This window comes from Magallana gigas, chromosome 9, assembly GCF_963853765.1.
Source record: "Magallana gigas chromosome 9, xbMagGiga1.1, whole genome shotgun sequence".
Classification (NCBI taxonomy): Eukaryota; Metazoa; Mollusca; class Bivalvia; order Ostreida; family Ostreidae; genus Magallana; species Magallana gigas.
The window spans coordinates 40,095,987-40,116,639 of NC_088861.1; the positions used below are offsets into that span (position 1 = coordinate 40,095,987).

The 20,653-nt window shown below is 31.9% G+C and overlaps 1 protein-coding gene across 1 annotated transcript in view; it reads left to right on the forward strand.

Moving 5' to 3' along the window:
• Positions 1-20,653, forward strand: part of LOC117690807 (phenylalanine-4-hydroxylase-like) — a 46,035-nt gene that overhangs the window by 18,849 nt on the left and 6,533 nt on the right. The window contains exons 2-4 of the mRNA XM_066072331.1: positions 11,804-11,926; positions 14,990-15,143; positions 19,407-19,495. Of these exons, the coding sequence (XP_065928403.1) occupies positions 11,804-11,926; positions 14,990-15,143; positions 19,407-19,495 (366 nt within the window). The remainder of the gene's footprint in view (positions 1-11,803; positions 11,927-14,989; positions 15,144-19,406; positions 19,496-20,653) is intronic.

Sequence of the window (20,653 nt, forward strand, 5' to 3'; positions counted from 1 at the left end):
ACAGCGGCAAGGTAATAACAATGGATTGGTATCAAAATGACAATGAACCTGATAGAGGTATAAATGTGGAAAGTATTTCAAGTTACATGTACATAACTGCTAATCTCAGATAAACGTCGGTCTCTTAATGTGGCAGTACATATAACAGCAAACTATGTAATGGCTTAAAACTACAGTTTATATGAACACGTAATGCATAACGTAAAGAGTAATACGCTAACTAACATTTGTTTACCTATAATTACCTCTAAACGAGGCAGGGTCTAATTTGTTTTGCCTAAGATTTTTGAACGAAATTTTTGACATGAATTTCTACTGATATAATTAGCGTTTTAAGATTAAAAAAGGCATTTACTACATCGTTTGTCTAAGAGGCCATGTCAAAGTTTGTTAATTTTTAACATAAGACCCTATGGGCATTTGCTTTAAATATATCAATTTTGCACATTTTTTAAACTTCTGACCTAGGGATTTCTTTTTCTGTTCTACATATTAAACTTATTCCTAAAAGGCATCAAATAGTCACATGGAAAAACCCTTTTTACCTCATGGTTTGTTCCAGGGGTCTAATCATAGTTGTTTTTGTATGCCCAATTTCCCAGATTTGTCAGATAATGGCTATTTTTTATTTGACAAAGACGGAAATGATGATCTTTATAGTATTTTTAAAACATTTAGATATATTTAGGTAATAAATAAATACATAACATCACATATTAAGGGTCATTGATATAAAATACATGGTAACTGTCTTGACATATATGAATAAAGCTATATTTAGGCGGGTTAAGAAAACGTGACAAAGGGCTATAGGCTTGCTAAACCCTCTCCACGTTTTCGACCAAAGTCCAAATATAGCTTATACTTTGAGACACTTCTGTTTATTCCTCATTATAATTTCAATTTTACGCATCAAACGAGCTATTTTCAACAAATTTCGCTGAATATCTGCAGTTGAAACTACCACGCCATGACGTCAACCAAGCAAAAAAGTGATGTCACAATACAAATGAATCGCTGCCCGAAAACGTGTGTACTCGGTCTGTACTCGGCCTCGTTAATATATCCTACTAATATCACATTTTCTCGTGTATGTTAAACAAAACTATTCAACACGTACCGATGTTTTAAAGGTTTCTTCACTTGAAAAATGCTTTAACATTTCATGCTTTGTATTGTTTTGTTTTTCGTTTACCACAGAATGAATCTCTGCCATTCAGTCAACTGAATGTTAACTGAATGGTCTGGAAATGTGACTGAATGCCACAGCTATGCCTTTCAGTCACATTTCAGTTACCTTTCAGTCACCTTTCAGTTAACTGAATGGCAGAGATTCATCCTGTCGGCAGAGATTTATCCTTTGTACCTAGCATAACGATTGATAACATTTTTTTTAATCTTCACGAAAAACTATGACTTGTGATGATAACGAATAGTGGTCATACTCAAAGTACAAAACAAGAGCAGAGCAAACACGGACCTCTATAAAAAATAAGAAGTAAGATAAGGGGCTCGTAACAAAAAGCATGCTAAAGTTTTGACTTCAGTAGGGTCAAAAGTAGGACTTAGGCGGAATTTTATGACCTACATAAGTCCTGTTAAAGTATGTCTCATACCGTAACATAACGCAAATTTAGCAATGTCTTAGCTAAGTCATGTTTATGTTAAAAAGTAAAAACGTATTTTGCATTTCTTTTGTCGAATTTGCAAGTATTGGTAATAAAATCATATTTTTAAAGCTACAAGTGCATGACATTTTTGATATCAGATGAGGGTACCTATTGTTTTTTAAAAAGCTCAAAGCAATGAATCTCGGGCAATATATTCAATCTTTTGTTGTTGCCTTTTTGTTTTGACGAATATTCACTGTTTTAGTCGCTCTCGCAGACTGCTTGTCGCGTAATATCGCCATGCCGTTAGAATTTGATATAATTATATAGTGGATTTATTTTTATTTTTTGTTCAACATCTTACCTCATCAATAAGGCAGTTCAAATACTCCGAGTATAATTTCCGTATTAAGTTATAATATTAAATTGAGGCAATCGTCGTCTTTAAAATCGATGAGTGGTTTTTTTCTGTCTTTTAACGTCCTTGTTAATTTCTCAAATTTTGCAAGTTTATATATGCAGTTACCTCTTGTAAACCAACCATTAAGTGTTAACAACCTATTCAGCAGCCCACTTGCATACTACCGGTTTATGAAAAATGTTACAGATCATAACGACCACTGTTAATATTTATATCAATCAAATCAAGATTTAATATTGGTAATATGAAAATATAAATTCTGTGTAAATATTATAATGTGATTAATACTTTTTAATCATATGCTGAATTGAAATGATTAACAATAAAACTTCTAAATGTGTGAAAACAACACTCAAGACATACTTAAGTTTTGGGTAAATTGTCCTAGCTAAGCACTCTTCTAGTTACGGATTTAAGTCTAAGAAGTCCTACTTAAGCACTGTCTTAGATTCAAGTACTCATAACGTTACGAGCCCTAGGTTTTTTAGCAGCAAGTGTTGCAATTGCAACAATTGCAACACTTAATGCTAAAAATGCTTGATTCAACAGTTGACAACATCATGATAATGATTATAAATAGCCGCCTAATGATACAATTTTATCATTAGCTGTCGCATATGCGAAGCAGACCTAATTTTTAGTGAAACAAGCAAAAAGCCACAAGGTCAAACTCTAATGATACAAACATTTTTATCATTAAGCGTTGCAATTGCTAAAATACAAATGTAAAATTAACGACATTTAAAATACTATCTAGGGAAGAAAGACAAAGATGGAAGGCAGGAAAATTAAACATAGAGCAAAAAGATTTTATCATAACATATTATGCAAAACAATGTCGTATCATACGGAATAATACCATAATGTAACATATTATACATAACAATATCAAGTCATGAAACAACATCATATAATTTATTATACAATATCATATTATATTATATAAAAATAAGATTTTGGGATATAATACATATTATACAATATTGCATCATATAATTTCATTACATATTACCCAAATCATCAACGTTTCGTTTTCCCTATTATGACATTTTCCCGATTTTGAAATTTACCTCGATCATGACATGCACAATTGTGACAAGGAGCACACGGCAGGTGCGGCCGGTAAGCAGAGTAAGCTAACTCCTCCTAGGCATCTGATCCTACTTCTATCTTTAAAGAGAGCTGTGTTGATCTGCTTTGAATTTGTATTCCGTTTTATGGATTTTTGAGATGGTTGAGAGTTTGTTATTGTCATTTTTTAATAATACTTTACTATATGGAACGCAACAGCTGCCTTAATGTGGCTATGCTGGTGCTTAATTATATAATGCTGTGATTATTTCATGGGAAGATGGCGCTTTATTATATGAAGATTGAGCTTTATTATATGAAGATGGTGATTTATTATATGAAGATGATGCTTTATTATATGATGTTAGTGCTTTATTATATGAAGGTGGTCCGTTATGAACTGAAGATGGTGCTTTATTATATGAAGATAGTGCTTTATAATATGAAGATGGTGCTTTATTGTATGAGGATGGTGCTTTAATTTATGAAGATGGCGCTTTATTATATGAAGATAGTGCTTTATTATATAAAGTTGGTTCTTTATGTATGAAAATTGTGCTTTATTATATGAAGATTGTGCTTTTTATATGATGGTGCTTTTTAATGTAAAGGTGTTCACTCGAAACTTTATTTTTGAAGACTTAGTTAAACATGTATTATCTCAAAATTTTTAAACTAGAACAAAACTTGATACAATAAAAATTCATTTAATACACCATTGCTGGTTCCTCTTTTCTCCCATAATAAGTATTTAGGAACGATATGAACTTGATCTCAACTGAATTGACAAATAAAAATGATACATTATATTTTGTCAGTATTTCTTGACATTTTACCAATAAAATGGCCTTTTCTGAGCTATATTATAGTATAGTAGACCTTTCCCGGTGACTTCCCTTACTTTCTCTTCTAGTCAAATAATATCACCTAGGGAATCAATTTGTTTAAAATCAGATCCTCGATCCGCACTTTTATTGGTTTTATATATTTTATTTTGTTTTGAAACCACTAAGAATGTGGTCACTTCCAACAACTCGCGAGTTAGGTAAGAGAGGAACGGTCATTAATGACGAGGACCGGCTAGGCGGTGACAATAACAAAATTTAGAACGGAACAAAGATCTGGTTTTAATCAGATTGCTAGGGCATTTATGTCTCATCGAATAACCTGTTCTTCGCTTAAACACAAATAATTGATAATTTCAATTTTCCGCTCTTCAAAGTTAAACATAACGTTACAAAGCTTTAATTTTTGTAATATCCCTTTTTTATATAGTTGTTACTTAATAGATGTAAGAGAAAATTCGTACACAGATCATCTTGTTAGGTTATATACTTGTGTATCAAATGGATTTTGATCGCAGCAAATTTTTGTATTAATTTCAAAATGTCTACATAATAAATGGGAAACTCAGTATTCGAAAATAAAAGAAGTTCCGAGTGTCCACGTTCACATTAAAAAGCACCATCATGTAAAAAACACCATCTTCATTTAAAAAAGCACCACCTTCACATAAAAAGCACCTTCACAATAAAAAGCAATATCATATAAAAAGCACCATCTTCACATAATAAAGTGCCATCTTCATATAAAAAGCACCTTCAAAAAATCTTCAAAAAATAAAGTACCATCTTCGTATAATAAAGCACCATCTTCACTTAAAAAAGCACCATCTTCATATGATAAAGCACAATCTTCATATAATAAGCACCATCTTCATATAATAAAGCACCATCTTCAGATGAAATAAGCACAGCATAATAAAAAAGGGCCATCTTTAAATGAAATAACCATAGCATATCAAAATAAAGAACCATTTTTTCATGAAATAGCCACATAAGGCAGCTCTGGCAGTCCATATTGCTATTTCATATTTTATATCATAATAGTATACAATATCGTATCATATGATTATAGGATACAATAAAATTTCATATGATACAATATCGTGTCACATGATTCAAATCAAAATCAAATCATATTCTACAATATTGTTCCATATGATACGAAACATTAGGGGTGTTATTTTTCTTCTTTAGAGCCACTAGATCAAAGGACTGTGTGCGGTATGGTCAAATATCTGCCCCCGATTTCAACCAATTTTTAAATAGTATCGTATAGAAATGAAATCTTCACAAATCTTGTAAAGAGGATGCCTATAACTTTAATCTTAATTTTAGTCATCATTGCCCTCTCGCTGTTTGACTATGACGTCACCTAAATGACCTTATTCCCGCAAATTTGCAAACAAATGAATATATTCTCATTTTGCTCTATATTTTGCAATCGGAAGTATAGAGCGCAGGTCTGCTGAAGTGCAATTTTAACATATGTTTTTCTTCAGATAGTTGTACATATCATACTAAAAAATGGTACTTGAGCAAGCCTGCACTCGATCTTTTCCAGTCGAAAAATCATCGGAAAACACCCATTTTTTGCCACAAAACATCAATTTTTCAAAATAATGCAATATTCAAGACGTCATTTCTACATTATGACATCACTGTGGTGATAACCTTTTACACCTTTATTTCCAATATGATTTTAACTATCTTTCACCTTATTTAAAAGCTCTTTCTAGAACTTTGATTTGGGGGGGGGGGGGGCAATAATTGCATTAAACCGCACTTAGTCCTTTAGCTAAGAAGGAACAAGATGGAACCAATTTATTAGTTCAGCTCATGTTGAAGTAATAAACACCGAACTTGTAAAGAAATCGCTGTATATAGTTTTTCCTATCCGTAGCAAACACACTTTCATTTCCACAAATTGATTGTTAACATGTACATTTACATCTGTTCTCTTGTCGACATATGGCGGGAAATGACGTTGCACTTGTATATCAATCGGCTGAACTGTACTTGACACTTTACATGAATAATTCTACACAACATTTTATATAGCTTTATTATTCAAAAACGACATTTGATCTACACAATTTATGCACAGCTTGCTTAACTTTTAAAAGTCATTCTATCGCGATTTTACAATTGCATCGGCAAATTTGCCAATCTAAATGTGTCTATTTAGCTCACTTGAAATTTGTCATTTTTGTAACTTCTCACAACGATATTGTGGTGAATGGTGGGCCGTTTCTTTAAAGTGCACATCCAACGAATGGCAGGGCAGTGCAGGAGAACTAAAGGGCTATTATATCCAGGTCTCAAATTTTGGCTGTACGGGTGCTATAAATGTACCAAGTGGTTTCAAGGGGTTTATATCTCCCTTGGTTTTGATCACAAAACGCATTTATATTTCTTGTCCAGGCGATCTTTACTGCCTCCGGAGTTACCAATGCTTCTACAAATTATCGATGCATTAATCATCTTGATATTATTTAAAGTATGCCGATGATAGAGTGAAATATATATTTTTTGTTCGAGCACTCTCAATACTTTGATGTTTATCCTTTTTGGCCGTTAGCTTCTACTGGTCTAATGGCTGCTGTTAATGGCTGCTAACTTAAGCATGGTTATAATGCCTAACAATGGAGTAAGCTTTTCATAACGTTGGTTTCATCATTTATTCTGGGTGTTACACTTGCATAGCAAATAGTTTGAAGTAGGAGAAAACGTCAATATGCAAATATAATTCATGAACGATATATATATAGTCTACTCTTACATCGCCAATAAACAGAATTTTGTTTTATAGTGTTTTGTATCTCAACATAATTCTAATGTGTTGTCGATTGTAATAATGAGATGCATGTAAATGTAACTTGTTAAGATAACAACCATACCAGTACCCCAATACAACACGTCAGTGTCTTGTTATAATAAGGAATTTTATTTTTAAGATATACCCCTTCTTTCCGGTACTTTCTGTAAACTGAAGTAAAAATTACAATATTGTACAGACTATTTCATTAATAAAAAAAAATTACTGAAAAAAACTTCATCTATAAGGGGGTCATTCTACTTTTCTTCATTTAGAGTGTGCTTATTTTTTATCAAAATTACACTTATTCTACAGGCAAAAGGGTCATAGAATAATGACCAGGAGAATTGTAAGCTCTGTATTTTACTTATAACTTTACGACAGATACTCAAACTTAGTTTATCACTAGAAATATTTCTAAAGCATTGTAATCAAAAATTTTTTTTTAGATTTTTAAAGTTGAATGTTAGTAACCAGTATTTGCATGCTACATGTACAATATCATTAGATAAATGTTTTATGATGACTGTCAACATCCAGTGCTTTCTGGCTGCAATATAATTAAAATGGTTTCAAATGAATATCTAACTACGACAAAAATTTTAATTTTTAGATACTTAGTTTAGCCATGAATTAACGTCATCGACTGCCAACTGACTTTGTCAGACATATAATTTAACCATTTATTACAAAGTAAATCTGTTGATATAATTTATTTCAAAGGGCTTAAGGACAATATTTTACTTCTAAATGACACTCATATCTACAGTTATATTTGAAATCAACGCAAATTTGTTATTCCGTAGCATAGATCGCTATTTCGTAACTTGTCCCAGCATTTTACGATTACGAGTTGTAAAACATACAGATTGGATTTAATTATATCACTGATTCTATCATTTAACGGGCATAAAATAATTACATCTCTGATCATTCTCTTAGGGATAAAAAATGTTATTTTGAAAACAAGGGTGCATTAAATAAAAAAAAAACTTCTTTAACCTATCTAGACTTAAAATGTTCTACTATTTAAGTTATTGTTTTAAGGAATAACTGTGCAAATATTTTTCAATATTAATATTTCAATCAGACTAACGCACTTTAATGACAGTCATGTACCACTGCAACTGTTTAAAAAGAATGTTATGTTTAAAGGGGCATGGTCACGATTTTGGTAAAATTCTATTTTTTCTGTTTTTATTATTTATAATGCTTTAGAAATGCGTTTCCAATGACCAAATGAAATCGGAGAGTCAATCGTGAAATTATAAGCAAGATACAGACCTCACAATTCTTTGTCATGTAAACAAGGCTCGTGCCCTGTTTTTGTTTACATTAGTTCAATATACCGGTAAAAGTTCTTTTTCACGCTGAATTTTTCATCTTCTTATTCATTTTTTAAGCATAAATAAACATATCTTAACGTTTACCACATTCATTTTTGGTCTAAAACTGGAGTTTTCACTTCAACGTTCAAAATGTAAACAAAAGCTTTGTTTACATAGCAAAGAATTGCAAGCTCTGTAACTCACTTTTAACTCAACGAATGACACTTAAATTTTGGTTGCCTGTTAAAAAAGCCTTACTAAAGCATTGTAAGCATTAAAATCGGGAAAATAATTTTGACCAAAATCGTGACCATGCCCCTTTAATATCTCTTTACTTAAGATTTTAGCTACAGCCAAATGATAACGCATAAAGACGTGCATGTAGTTATGTACAGTACCATCATAATGCATTGTTGTTAGGTGGCAGGGAGAGTTCTATAAATGATATAAAAATGCGATTTTCATTGAGTTTTATAGGTGTTTTTAACGCTACTTATATTGTATTATAACCAATAAAGAAATTAAAGACATTTACAACAAGTCGTACGTTCATTGCAGATCAGTGTTTTACATTTAGATATATTATTATATCATTTAGAGTGCAATTGCAACGCTAAATGATATAAATGTTTATATCATTAGGGGTTGACCTTGTAGCATTTCGCTTGTTTCATTAAGCGTTAGGTCTGCTTTGCATTTGCTGCGCTTATGAAAATGAATCATTAAGCGCCGATTTATCATAAGTGGTTGTCAACTGTTAATGCAAGAATTTATAGCATTAGAGGTTGCATGCAATTGCAATGCTTCATGATATTTGTATCATTAAACGGCGTTTTATCATCAGAGGTTGATACAGAGCATCCTCTCTTGATTGATCACACCTGCTGTGTGCTTTTTGTCGTTATAGGGAAAAGGGAAATTCCGTAGACAATTTGGTTATTTTTTTAACGAGGTAGTTTTATCGACCATAGAACCAAATAATGACTTCAATTGGCACGGTTGATAATTTTTTTATTATCAACTTGTTTTTGGTTGGAAACACTTCTTGGCAATCTATTAGTTATTGTTATTTCATAATTCTAGCAACGCACCTTGAAATTAATGGTACTTACCAATTGTATTGCATTTGCATGAAAAGGGTGAAATTTATATTGTTGGTGTGAATCAAATTAATAATTTATAGGAGACTAAATGTTTTCAAATACTTATAGGTCTCTCTATTTAAATATTCTAAATAATTTAAACATTATTTAAAGAACTGTCATCATAAGTAATTTTAAAGAAATAAAATATACTACAGTTAACTTTAATCAATGTACTGAAAGTACTGAAAAACGCTAACCTTGGATGTTAAAAGCATAGGGTCCTATGTTAAAAATTAACAAACTTTGAGATGACCCCTTAAACAAACGGTGTGGTAAATATCTTATTTTTGTATCTTAAAATAATAATTATATCAGTAGAAATTTATGTAAAAAATGTCATTCAAAAATCTAGGGCAGAAAAAATTAGACCCGGCCTTGTTAAATCAATTTGACGTGCAGAAACTATTTGTTGTGCATATAGATACAGGCGTTTCAGATAATGAAATCTGCAAGATAACTATAAAATGGCTGCTGAGCATAGCTTGAACCCTCAACAAGTTTGGTAGCCGTGTATGTTTCTGATTAGCATTAATCCTCACTGACTGTAGGTCATGTGTTTTTCGAACTTAAGTAGAAAAAAAAAGAATAAGGCAATGTAGTTTGACTCAAAGTTGTAGATTGAAATGCAGAGAAAATAAAAGGGCATATCACGTTTTGTGTGTTAACAAGATGTTATATCTATTACAGTTGTTATATCCATAATATGGCACAGAGCAAAAGGGCGGAATGAATGAATACATGCATTTTCGTTGTTTAAAATGTTATAATAACTGCAGTATATATACACCAAAAATATGTGACAAACCAAAATTATATGAAGACTGAAATGAAACCAAAAAACAAGTTTAATCTAGATCAACACAAATAATTTTTATGAACACTTTTACTGTGAATCTTTAATGTGCTACTGCAGTATAGTTGCATGTTTTTTACCTTAACACCGATACTGCATACGCAGCTGTTCCACCTCCCCGCGTTCTAACATTAGAGATCTAGTAATCAGACTATTTTAACTGAATATAGATGACGTTGGATCGAAAGCGTCATCCTCATTTTTCTATGCCACAAGGGCTTTGCTTACAGCGTACAATGTACACTTGTGGCTTTATAACAGAATAAAGACAATAGAAATAGTTTTAGGCAATCATTAGTCAATTTTTTAAATATTCGATCAAAAATGGGTAGAATTTTAAAAGATGAGGAAATTCGGATTAAAGTAAAAAAAAAAAACTCAAAAAATGATTAACTGAAATATGAAACAAGTAAAGGTGTTCATGTTTTATCATTTCCTACCACCATATTGTTATATTTTTTGTAGTAATTTTTAACTAAAGAAAAATTTGGTATTGGTGGTCAATTTTAATTTTTTTTTTCAAAAACATTCATAGGTTACCAGAATTAAAAGTAGGCCAATGACTTAGTTATTTAAAAAAAAGCACCTCAATAGTAAGGCTACAGTGTTTAATACATATTTTTTTTCTTTTTCTATTAGTTGCATTTTTTGGCCTATTGAGTAAACGTGAAAATAAGATATAAAATAAAATGTAGTTTGAACGTTTCATTTTACCCTAAACTTTGATTTTGATTTTTTTTTAAATTAAGAAAATATCAACAATTGTTACTACGTAAAAGAGGCTTAATATAGTTTAGATGTGAATAGAATGATTTTTTGTTTAAGTAAGCTAAAGGTAAAAATGTCAAATCTCCATTTCTTGTTGCCTAAAAAAATGATTACAAGCATTGCACTTTTTTATAAATCAATAAATAACTAATGATATCTACTGAATATTTTTAATTTGAAGCGTTAAGACGAATTATAGAATTAATTACCTTTTTTCCTATACTATTTGTTGGAAAGGGGATTTCAAAAGTCCATAATAAACAAATTTGAAATAACCCTTATTTTTCGCTAAATTCTTGAATTCTGAGGTTAAAAAGAACGATCAAAGAGGTCATCGGATCCGTTTGATTTTCACTAGTTTTAGAGGAGTGGCGATAGCAATCAATAAACCTAAACACGCTTAAAATTCGTCAATTTTGAACGACAGTGAAAAGGCATGTGTTTGTTTACATATAAAAGTTAACTATATTTTTTAAATTATGGCAGTTACTTCATTTTAGTTACAAAGATATATAATTTTAATTGTTTATTTTCCTGACATGAAAGTAATATCCGTTTTAATTTAATATACATTTTTAACAGTTGTCACTTTGAAATATATAAATGGTTAATGATTGTAACACGTTTGTTGTTCACGGGACCATTATTTTTTAATGTTTCAAAAAGAATTAGAAAAAGGCCCCTTTTTGTCGTAATACCTGTACTCCATATCAGAAGTAAATAGAAAATATTGATATCGTGAAAACGCCTAATTTAAAGACTACAATTTCAATTCAAGCATCACACGTTCATTGTGACTTTTAGCAAAGTATGAGTATGATCTGGTTAGAACAATGTTTGTTGGAGAATTATCAAAATGCATTTTGCATAACAAACCTGAGCTTAATATGCATGTATTTAACATGGTATCTCAAATTTGGCCTTCCTAAACGCAAATATAATTTCAGATGGCTGCTAACAATCAGGAAAGAAGCTTCACGGAAACGGAGACAAACCAAAAGAAAATCACAATTTGCTTTACCCTCTGTAATAACGTTGGTGAGCTTTGCAAAGCACTGGAAGTATTGAAGGTATGTCTTTTTGAAGATGATAAACTAATGACGATAATCGCATGTCTTAAATGTGGTCAAGCCTAGCTAAAAAAAAAAACCAAACAAACAAGTGATTCATGTACCACGTAATTGATCAAATAAAATTATTTAACAACGTTCATAGTGACGATCCAAAACTAAATTAAAAAAATGAAGGAAGGAACCAGTGTTAGTCTGCGTGGGTGAGGGGTGGGAAGAAAACAACTTTCACCAATCTTTAAAAACTTTATCGTTGGAAAGGGGGCCGAGGGAACCTCCTTGCATTGTGAAATTTGAAAGTTGTTTTAAAATTATACTGCTCATGTTAATTTCCTTAATGGAATGCTTGTATTAATTGTTTGAAAGGCATTATACATACCCTTTATTGATCACTCATATAATCATTGTATACAAGAAATGGACGAAGTACCCGGTAATCAACAACAGAAGTATCGATAAAAATATAAAGTATATATCTTTCAGAAAATACAACAGCAAGAAAAAGAAAAGGAAAAAGTGATTGTTAGGGTATTATGAATTTCGCTGCCTTTCTTGGACGTTTTAACTATCGCTTGAAATCGCAACTTATTTGCCCTTTTCGACAGACCAAAATGGTGTGGTTAAAATTTTGCTATCAATGTGCAAAACATCAATGCATGAAACTACCATCAATCATTATCAACAATATAGAGTTACATGTTTACATCTATAAACACAATGGAAGCAGGAAATTTTTTATATACAGATAAATAATTTGGTATTAGATAACTACAATCATATCCAATATTGAGGAAACCTGCAAGTTGAAAAGTTTTTCTAGCATTTGTCATCGATGCTACAGCTCTAACCCCCCCCCCCAAAAAAAAAAAAAGAGAAAAAAAAAAGTAAAGACAACGGGCCCAATATGCTTTACGCATATACATCGTGCATTTAAAAAGAATAAATGTTACGAAAAATTGAATTCTCAATAAAACGTTAAAATCACTAAATTTCAATAAATAATCCCTTCAAACGCAAGATATAGCATGCTAAAATTCGCCTTTCAACATTATTATACTCGCACTTTCTAAAGAAAGTTCGGTATATTGTTGTCACCCTGATTCGTCCGTCTGTGCGTCAAGTTTTACTTTCTCAAACTGTTCTTACATCTTATAAACCAGCAAACTGAACTCCTACAGTTTGATTTGGGGTGGCATGTTGTTGGGTAAACAGATTTCAAAAATTCTCTGGTAGTCCTGTGGGTCAAATAATAGATACAAAATAACGTGGTTTTTTTTTTTTTTTTTTTTCTTTTGTTTTTACAAAAAACCTGGTCCTCGAACTCCTTTTATATTTTCAACAGTATACAAATAATCTCTTAGAACATGTTTTGGGATGTCCTTAAGATGTGCAATACGGTTTCGGAAATTTCAATTTTGTCCTGGGGGTCTTTGTTTGGCTGAGAAATGACTTTTTTTTTTACAAAAAAGTCTGTTATCAAAAAGTCAGTATATTTTGGCAGTAGCCAAATGAAAGATTGTTTGTAGCTATTATTATTTTCCCTCTTTTTCGCGATAGATATTCTCAAAAATAAAATGACTAAAGAATGTTTTTCTGAAATCATCAGAGATGATAGGTAAAGATAATACCCCGTGGTATTTTTTATTTATTTTTATTTAAAATTCATTTCCGGTCGCCCGTTGCCTATCCCGAGTTAAAAGACTTTGTATCCACAAGTTCTCAGAAATGGTAAAAACTTAAGCACAAAGAATTATTTGGGGCGTTTGACCTTTAACGTAGATGTGTTCAAACTATTTTTTTTCTTCCGATCGTAAAAGGAAGTACTTCAAAATGATTTTTTTTTTCAATCTCATTTTACAAAGAATGGATACTTCGGTATAAAAACATACATATGTCTATATGAATATTTTCTACCTGAAAAATTACTTCACGCTGAGTATTATACTCCTGATATTTTTTTAACATGAAAATAGTAATTTCCTATAGATTTATATAGAATCTCTAATGATTTGCCATGGTATATGATTTTATCTAACGAGTGTGGGTTTTCTATAAGCACATTTTAATCGATAGAAAACACACAGCAAGTTGGATAAAAATATATACCATCACACATCATGAGAGATTCTTTTTATCACATGTTTAACGGCATCATTTGTTAGACCTTAATCTTTCACAGGATGAAGCTCTGCCATTTAGTCAACTTAATGATAACTGAATGATTTGGAAAGGTGACTAAATGGCACAAATATGTCATTCGGTCACTTTTCAGTTACCTTTCAGTGATATTTCAAGTGTGTTTACCGTAGAAATTAAAACAGTGAGCCGCACAACACATATACTACAATACGTCAACAAACTTTACGCATGGGAAAAAGTTCCTTGAAAAAAAACAAACAAACATTTCAATTTTTTGAATAATTAATGCATGAAAAAATGAAAAATAAAACAGCATTTAATGCTTCATATGTACAACTCCTAGCGTTTCAACTGATATTTTTCTACTTTTTTATTTTATGAATTATAGAAATGTTATACATTTTTTTGCAACAAAAATGTAAAAGGTGATTTTGGATTTGTACAAAAGTACAAATCACAATAAAAAAAGAAATAAATGGTGAGTGATTTCAAAAACAAATATTTCTTTCGGGTCTTTTTTTGTTTATTCCATGTTTTCTTTAAGTGATGTATTACGTTTTAAGCAATACGCCGCGATTGATGTTATCTGTTACACTTATATTTGATTGACAGGCGTATTTTCGAAGTAAAAACCCACTTATATATGTTAATAGTTTCTACCTATAACCTTCGTTAGAGCAAAACAATTACTTGTATGATATATGTTGAAACTGCAATTCAGTTATAATTAACACACATGCTCTCTCTTTTCTCTCTCTCTCTCTCTCTCTCTCTCTCTCTCTCTCTCAGAATCGCATATAACGTTTTCTTATGAGTAAGTTAGCAAAGCTCAACAGCTAAATTATGTCCTTACTGTATAGGTTTAAGTTAATATTAAAAAAAATCCCATAATTTTATAATAATTAGTTTTATCTTGATGTTTAGGACCATCAGGTAAATCTTCACCATATTAACTCTAAACAAAACAAGGAAAGAAGGGAAGAATCCGATTTCATTTTGATCTGTGACAATAGTGGAAGTCTGAAAGGAGCCATGGAGGGTCTCAAAAATGTTTCTAAGAACTTAGAGATTATATCAGGTAAGATCTAGACATACATTGACCTGGGTACTAAATAAACATCGCTTAGATTTGATAATGGTAGCAAAGTCTTCCGTTTCCACTAAAGACTATTGTTTTCATACTGGATATTATAAGTATTATAATTAGGGTCTTCCCTGTCCAACGAAAGACCTTCCTGCGATCGCTTTGTTTCTTTTTCTCTAATCATTTTTTTTCTTACACATTTTTGTGGACACGATTTCTCGAGAACGGCTCGGCCGATTTTTGTGAACATTTTGAAATTATAGGTATTGATCTGATCCTTATAGGAGTTTTTGTATTGATGACGTCATTTCCGTTTTCGCGATATTGATGTTTTATCGATTTTTAGAGGGTCGGCCTGTCCTGGGATTTTCCTCAAAAGGAATAAAGAGATATCGAGTTCAAATCTTTAGGAAATATAGACCAAAGATTGTAGATGTGTCAGAAGCATTTTCATTGTTCTGTGATAAAAAATCCGACGCTCGTCTGAACTCGAAATATAGAAAAAAAACAGCGTCGTGATTTAGCATGGTTTTCTTTGAATATCTGTTTTCTAAAAATTATTTTGTTAAAAATTATAAAACATAAAAACTTTATAAAATCAAGAGTTTTCGTTTTATATCAAGAAAAAGTGACTTGTCTTTCAAACTAGGTGCCGAAAGGGTTCTAAATTATTTTAGTGATACCTTTTAAATGTGAAATATTTTGTAGTGCCTTATAGAAGCAATTATGTTCATAGTAAAGGTCCTACGTCCCCACGGCGTGTTCACGGCGTTGTAAAATTCATGAAAACGCCGTAGGATCGCAAGGAAAATTCAGAAAAAATGTATAGTTTTATTTGAAAATTTTACAAGTGGAGATGTCAGTGCGTCCTGATGGCGACCGAGGCGTTCTTACGGAGCTCCAACGGCGTGTAACCGCGTTTCCAAGGAGTTCTACTTGGCGATTTATTGCGCTCTCGCTGAGTCTCCACCGAGCGCCCACGACGTGCTAGGAGTTTTTACTGAGCGTTCACTGCATGCTCTGCGCGCTGACTGCGTGCACAAGACATTCTTTACTTCTTTGTAGTTTAATATTAATTTGTACAATTGTATGGGTAACAAACAAGAATTTACAACTAGTAAATATATAATTAAAAAAATTGTTTTGATTTTATGAAAAGGTACATTGTAATTAAAACATAACTACTTTTAACCAGTTTGTGAAGGACTAGGACAGAACTCTTACTAGCCAGGTCTGCAAAAAAGATCCGTTGTTAGTTGTTAGAAAACAGAGAAATGTGTGAAAACATCAGAACCAAATGGTATGAATTCCATCTACGTCCATTGATAGGTCTTGGAATATTAGCAAATGCTACTTTTTACATAGTCATCTACATCCAGTTTGATAATTATTACATCACTTGCTATTGTACAACAGCTATTGTTCGATTTTTCGTGGTCCTGATGACAACGCACCAGAAACACCGTGGGAGCGCGGTATAAACACAGAAGAATCGTCACGAGAGCGCGATAAACGAAGCAACAGCTCTTTGGGGTCGCTGTGTGAACGCAGTCAAATGAAAAACAACTTGTTCAAGCGCTGTGGATGCGCAGTGAGAGCGCGATGGAGACGCAGTGAGATCCCGAAGGATTCCGTGAGGTCTCCGTGCAAGCGCAATAGACTTATCACTGCGTCTACACTGCAGTTATCTTCGTTTCTTGAGTGCGCCGACAGAGCTTTCGTGGCGCTGTGGGAGAATTTACGGCGCTGTCACGGCAAACTCACTACGCTTCTACGGCGTGTTTATCAGAACGCAGAGCCACGGTTTGTACTTTGTGCATATTCAAAGTGCGCGCCGTTGCCTGCCGTTCTAAAATGTTCAAGGCGATCCAAACGCGACGGACGAAGATGCCGTTGCGTTGTTACGGCGCTATAGGAGACTCTATTGCGTTTACTTTGACGTTTTTCATTATTTAAGGACTCAGCGGGATCGCCTTGAGGACGCAGTTCCGGTGTGACTGGGGTTTAACGTTATTTATCTATATAAGACAATTGTTTTCTCCATTCTTACGTTATTAGGGATTTAAAGGTCATATGAAACGATTTTTTACACTATGATTTTCTTTCATAAAGCTTGGTATAAACAAATGTTAAAATACTTGAAGTAAGATTTTTTGCATTACTGAGAAATAACCGTGAAAACTGAGCACCTGAAAAAATTCTTACCCGCTTATCGTTCTTGATTTTGAGGATTTATGACGTCACACAGACCCACAGATGTAAACAATGCATCAAAACTAGTGTAATTTTACAGTAGTTTGTCGATTTGATTTAAGTAATTTTTGCATATATAAACGTGTCTTTCTTTTCAAATGAGATCATTTGATTTCGTAGTAGAGATGACTTCGTTTTAATTGGTCGTTAATGAATAAATCTAATATCAGTTTCTCCCCAGAGTAATATCATGATGAAGATCCCGTACTGCAGTGAAAATTTAACGAAAGAAATGCCCCAACAGCTGATTAATGAATTATCCTAATCCTTTTGAAATAGAAACATAATTTTCTTCTTCGATACGTATAATGATTGAGCTACATTTAACGTAGCTCGCGGGTTTGCTGACGTCACAATAGGATTCGGCGTACAGAGTTGACCGTCATAGCAAACTCATACATTTCTTTTGAAAATAACAAAATATCTTAAAAACATAAAATGAAAAATTTTAAATAGCTAAATTGCACTTTATACAAACATTTATAATTATCAAGTGCGAAAAATTTAAAGATGTGACATACATTGTCGCATTTAGTTCTATAAGGTATGAGTGTGCGTTTGAACTATTTAACCTGATTAATGTTTAGACAAGTACATTGTAAAAAAAAATGAACCGTATGCATTAACTTTGGTCGTTCTGTATATCAAATACCGATATAACTATTAAAATTATTTTGGCTTTAGCTAGTTATCATATACGATTACAAACTTATTAATATGCCAATAGTTGTATGGTAATTGTTTTTGCAATGAATGTATGCTTGACTGATTGAGTTTCATGAAAAGAAAAGTAGCCAAGTTTCCTCTCTTCAAAACCTTACATTAATTGCATGTGTGCATTCGAAAACATTCATTATAATTTTGATTGGATTTGCATGTTCTAATATGTGTTAATCGGCTATTCTGGCCAACCAGCGCATTTTCATTTTTTGATTCTCAAACGAAAGAAGTTGATGACGTCGGGCTAACGTCGTGATGAAAATATAGGATTTTGTGAAATCTTTTAAATCTTTAAAGTTGTTTTGCGAAAAACTGGCCGAGAACACATATTGATTTTTTTTTATGAATTGATTCAAAATTATTAGAAGGACACGAGTAGTCTATAATTTGTTTCTGTTGGTATTATTGAAATCAAAAAAAAAAAGATTTCATTAAATCACACAATGTATACTGGATTCAAAAAGCAAGAGTAATGAGCATTAAAACCTCTATTATATCATTTACAACCGAATAGACTTCAATTTCTTGTAAACACAGTATTTATAACGTGTACTATATTTCTGTACCAACTTTGCAGCCAAGGGGGAGAGTATTTAAATAATCATCTCCCTCAAAACTGTTATGGAATATATATAAACAAGTGTCTTGAAAATCAATGCTTCTGATGACATTTTATCAAATTTATCGATTTTTTTTTTATCGGGAAATAAGTCTTGTCTGCGGTGTTTGTTTTTCATTTATGATTTGTGCTTAAGTCCAAACACTGTTTTACTCCCATTTCATAGAGTAATTGCATATGAGAGTTGATTAAAATCAAATAAAAAGAATCAAAACTTGAATATATATGGTTGGTCATGAATATTAACAATTCAATTGTATTCATTGTATTCATTTTCTTAACCAATGAAATGCCCTCAATCGGGCTATAATAAGTTGTTTATATTTGTAAAGCAAAAAAATACACAATGTTTATCAAACGCATTCACAATATTGATTGAATGGTGATTAACTTAGTAAAACCACCAAAAATGAGCCTTGGACCCCCCCTCCCTCCAATTACCGACATTAGACAACTGTTCTGGATCCGTACATATATGTTACGTTTCCATCGTCAACACAAACAGTAATTTTTTAAAAAAAAAAAGGGTTAATCGTTATTTGATACAGCATTTTTATGTGATGAAACCAATTTAACTTTTGTTATATTTACAACCATTTGTTATAAAAATGCGAAATGAAAAATGAATCAGAAAAATATTTGTTATGATGTCTTTTTACGAACAGTTCCGTGGTGTCCCAAACATACTAGTGATCTAGACAAAGTTGTCCCAAAAACCTTCAGCTGTGACAAAGAATTGGATGCAGATCATCCGGTGAGTTATAGTTTTCAGAAATGACTACATAGATATTCGTATATATAGAAAAAATGGGTTTCAATATCTTACATACATGTATCAACATTTATCCAAAGTTGTGTCTAATTACGTTTAATAAAGTTTACAGATTTGATGAAACACATAATAAACGTCATAGTAAAACTCGTCATTTTAACCTTAGAGTACCTTGTGTGCATTACAGTGTTATAAATGCCGTAGCTTTCAACACACTATATTTACATTCTACTGTGTTTTTCCTATAAAATTATGTGATCTCTAAATGCCTCTAAATGCAACAACTAATCACTGGGTACTGAAAGATTAAAATAACGAGTTTTATTATGACGTCACAAACGTTGAACACTGTAAACTGCAACGTCACAAGCGAAAATCAAAGTTCACGCTTGTGGCTGTTACTGTTGTTCTTCCATTCATATTAACTTACCCTTAGGATAAGATAGGAATTTTAAGGTATAAATCACATTTGCAGACAAGACAAGAAGTTAAAAAATGTAAATATAAGCATTAAATCATGATTTTTTTTTGAGTATACAGTCTCATTACTGCAGCGATGTGTGCATAAAAATGTGTATGCAACTGCTGCAGTCATGAGACTTTATACTTCAAAAATCTTGATTCAACGCTATATCAAAGCAAAAAAATATGTGGAATGTAAATATATTAATTAAAAGAATACAATTGTGTACACTTTTCGTGACGTCTATTTTTGGCGTCATAATAACGACGGCATTGCTTGTTATCACTGTTACAATTTAAACTGTTTTCAGAACTATAATTAAAGGTAGATACTTTTAAAAGAACCCCATTTAAAATAAGCTTTCAACCTTTCATGGGTTATTCTGGTATCATATTCATTATGTCTTTAAAATGCAACGTTTTTCAAATTATTATCCCTGAGTATTATGTTCAATAGGCATGTTTATATGTACAATAACATGATACCAAATAAGTCTATCCTCCAAATCGAAAACTACTAAAGCGAATTAACGTGGCATCGATGAACTTCAAGTTCCGTGCTACAAAAAATGGAGGAAATTTGGACTAGGTTATTCTATCCTGTTTCTCAAGTAAACACACAAAAAAAGAGAGATAAAAAATGGATTTGATAGTCAATATAATTTTGCATTGTTTTCT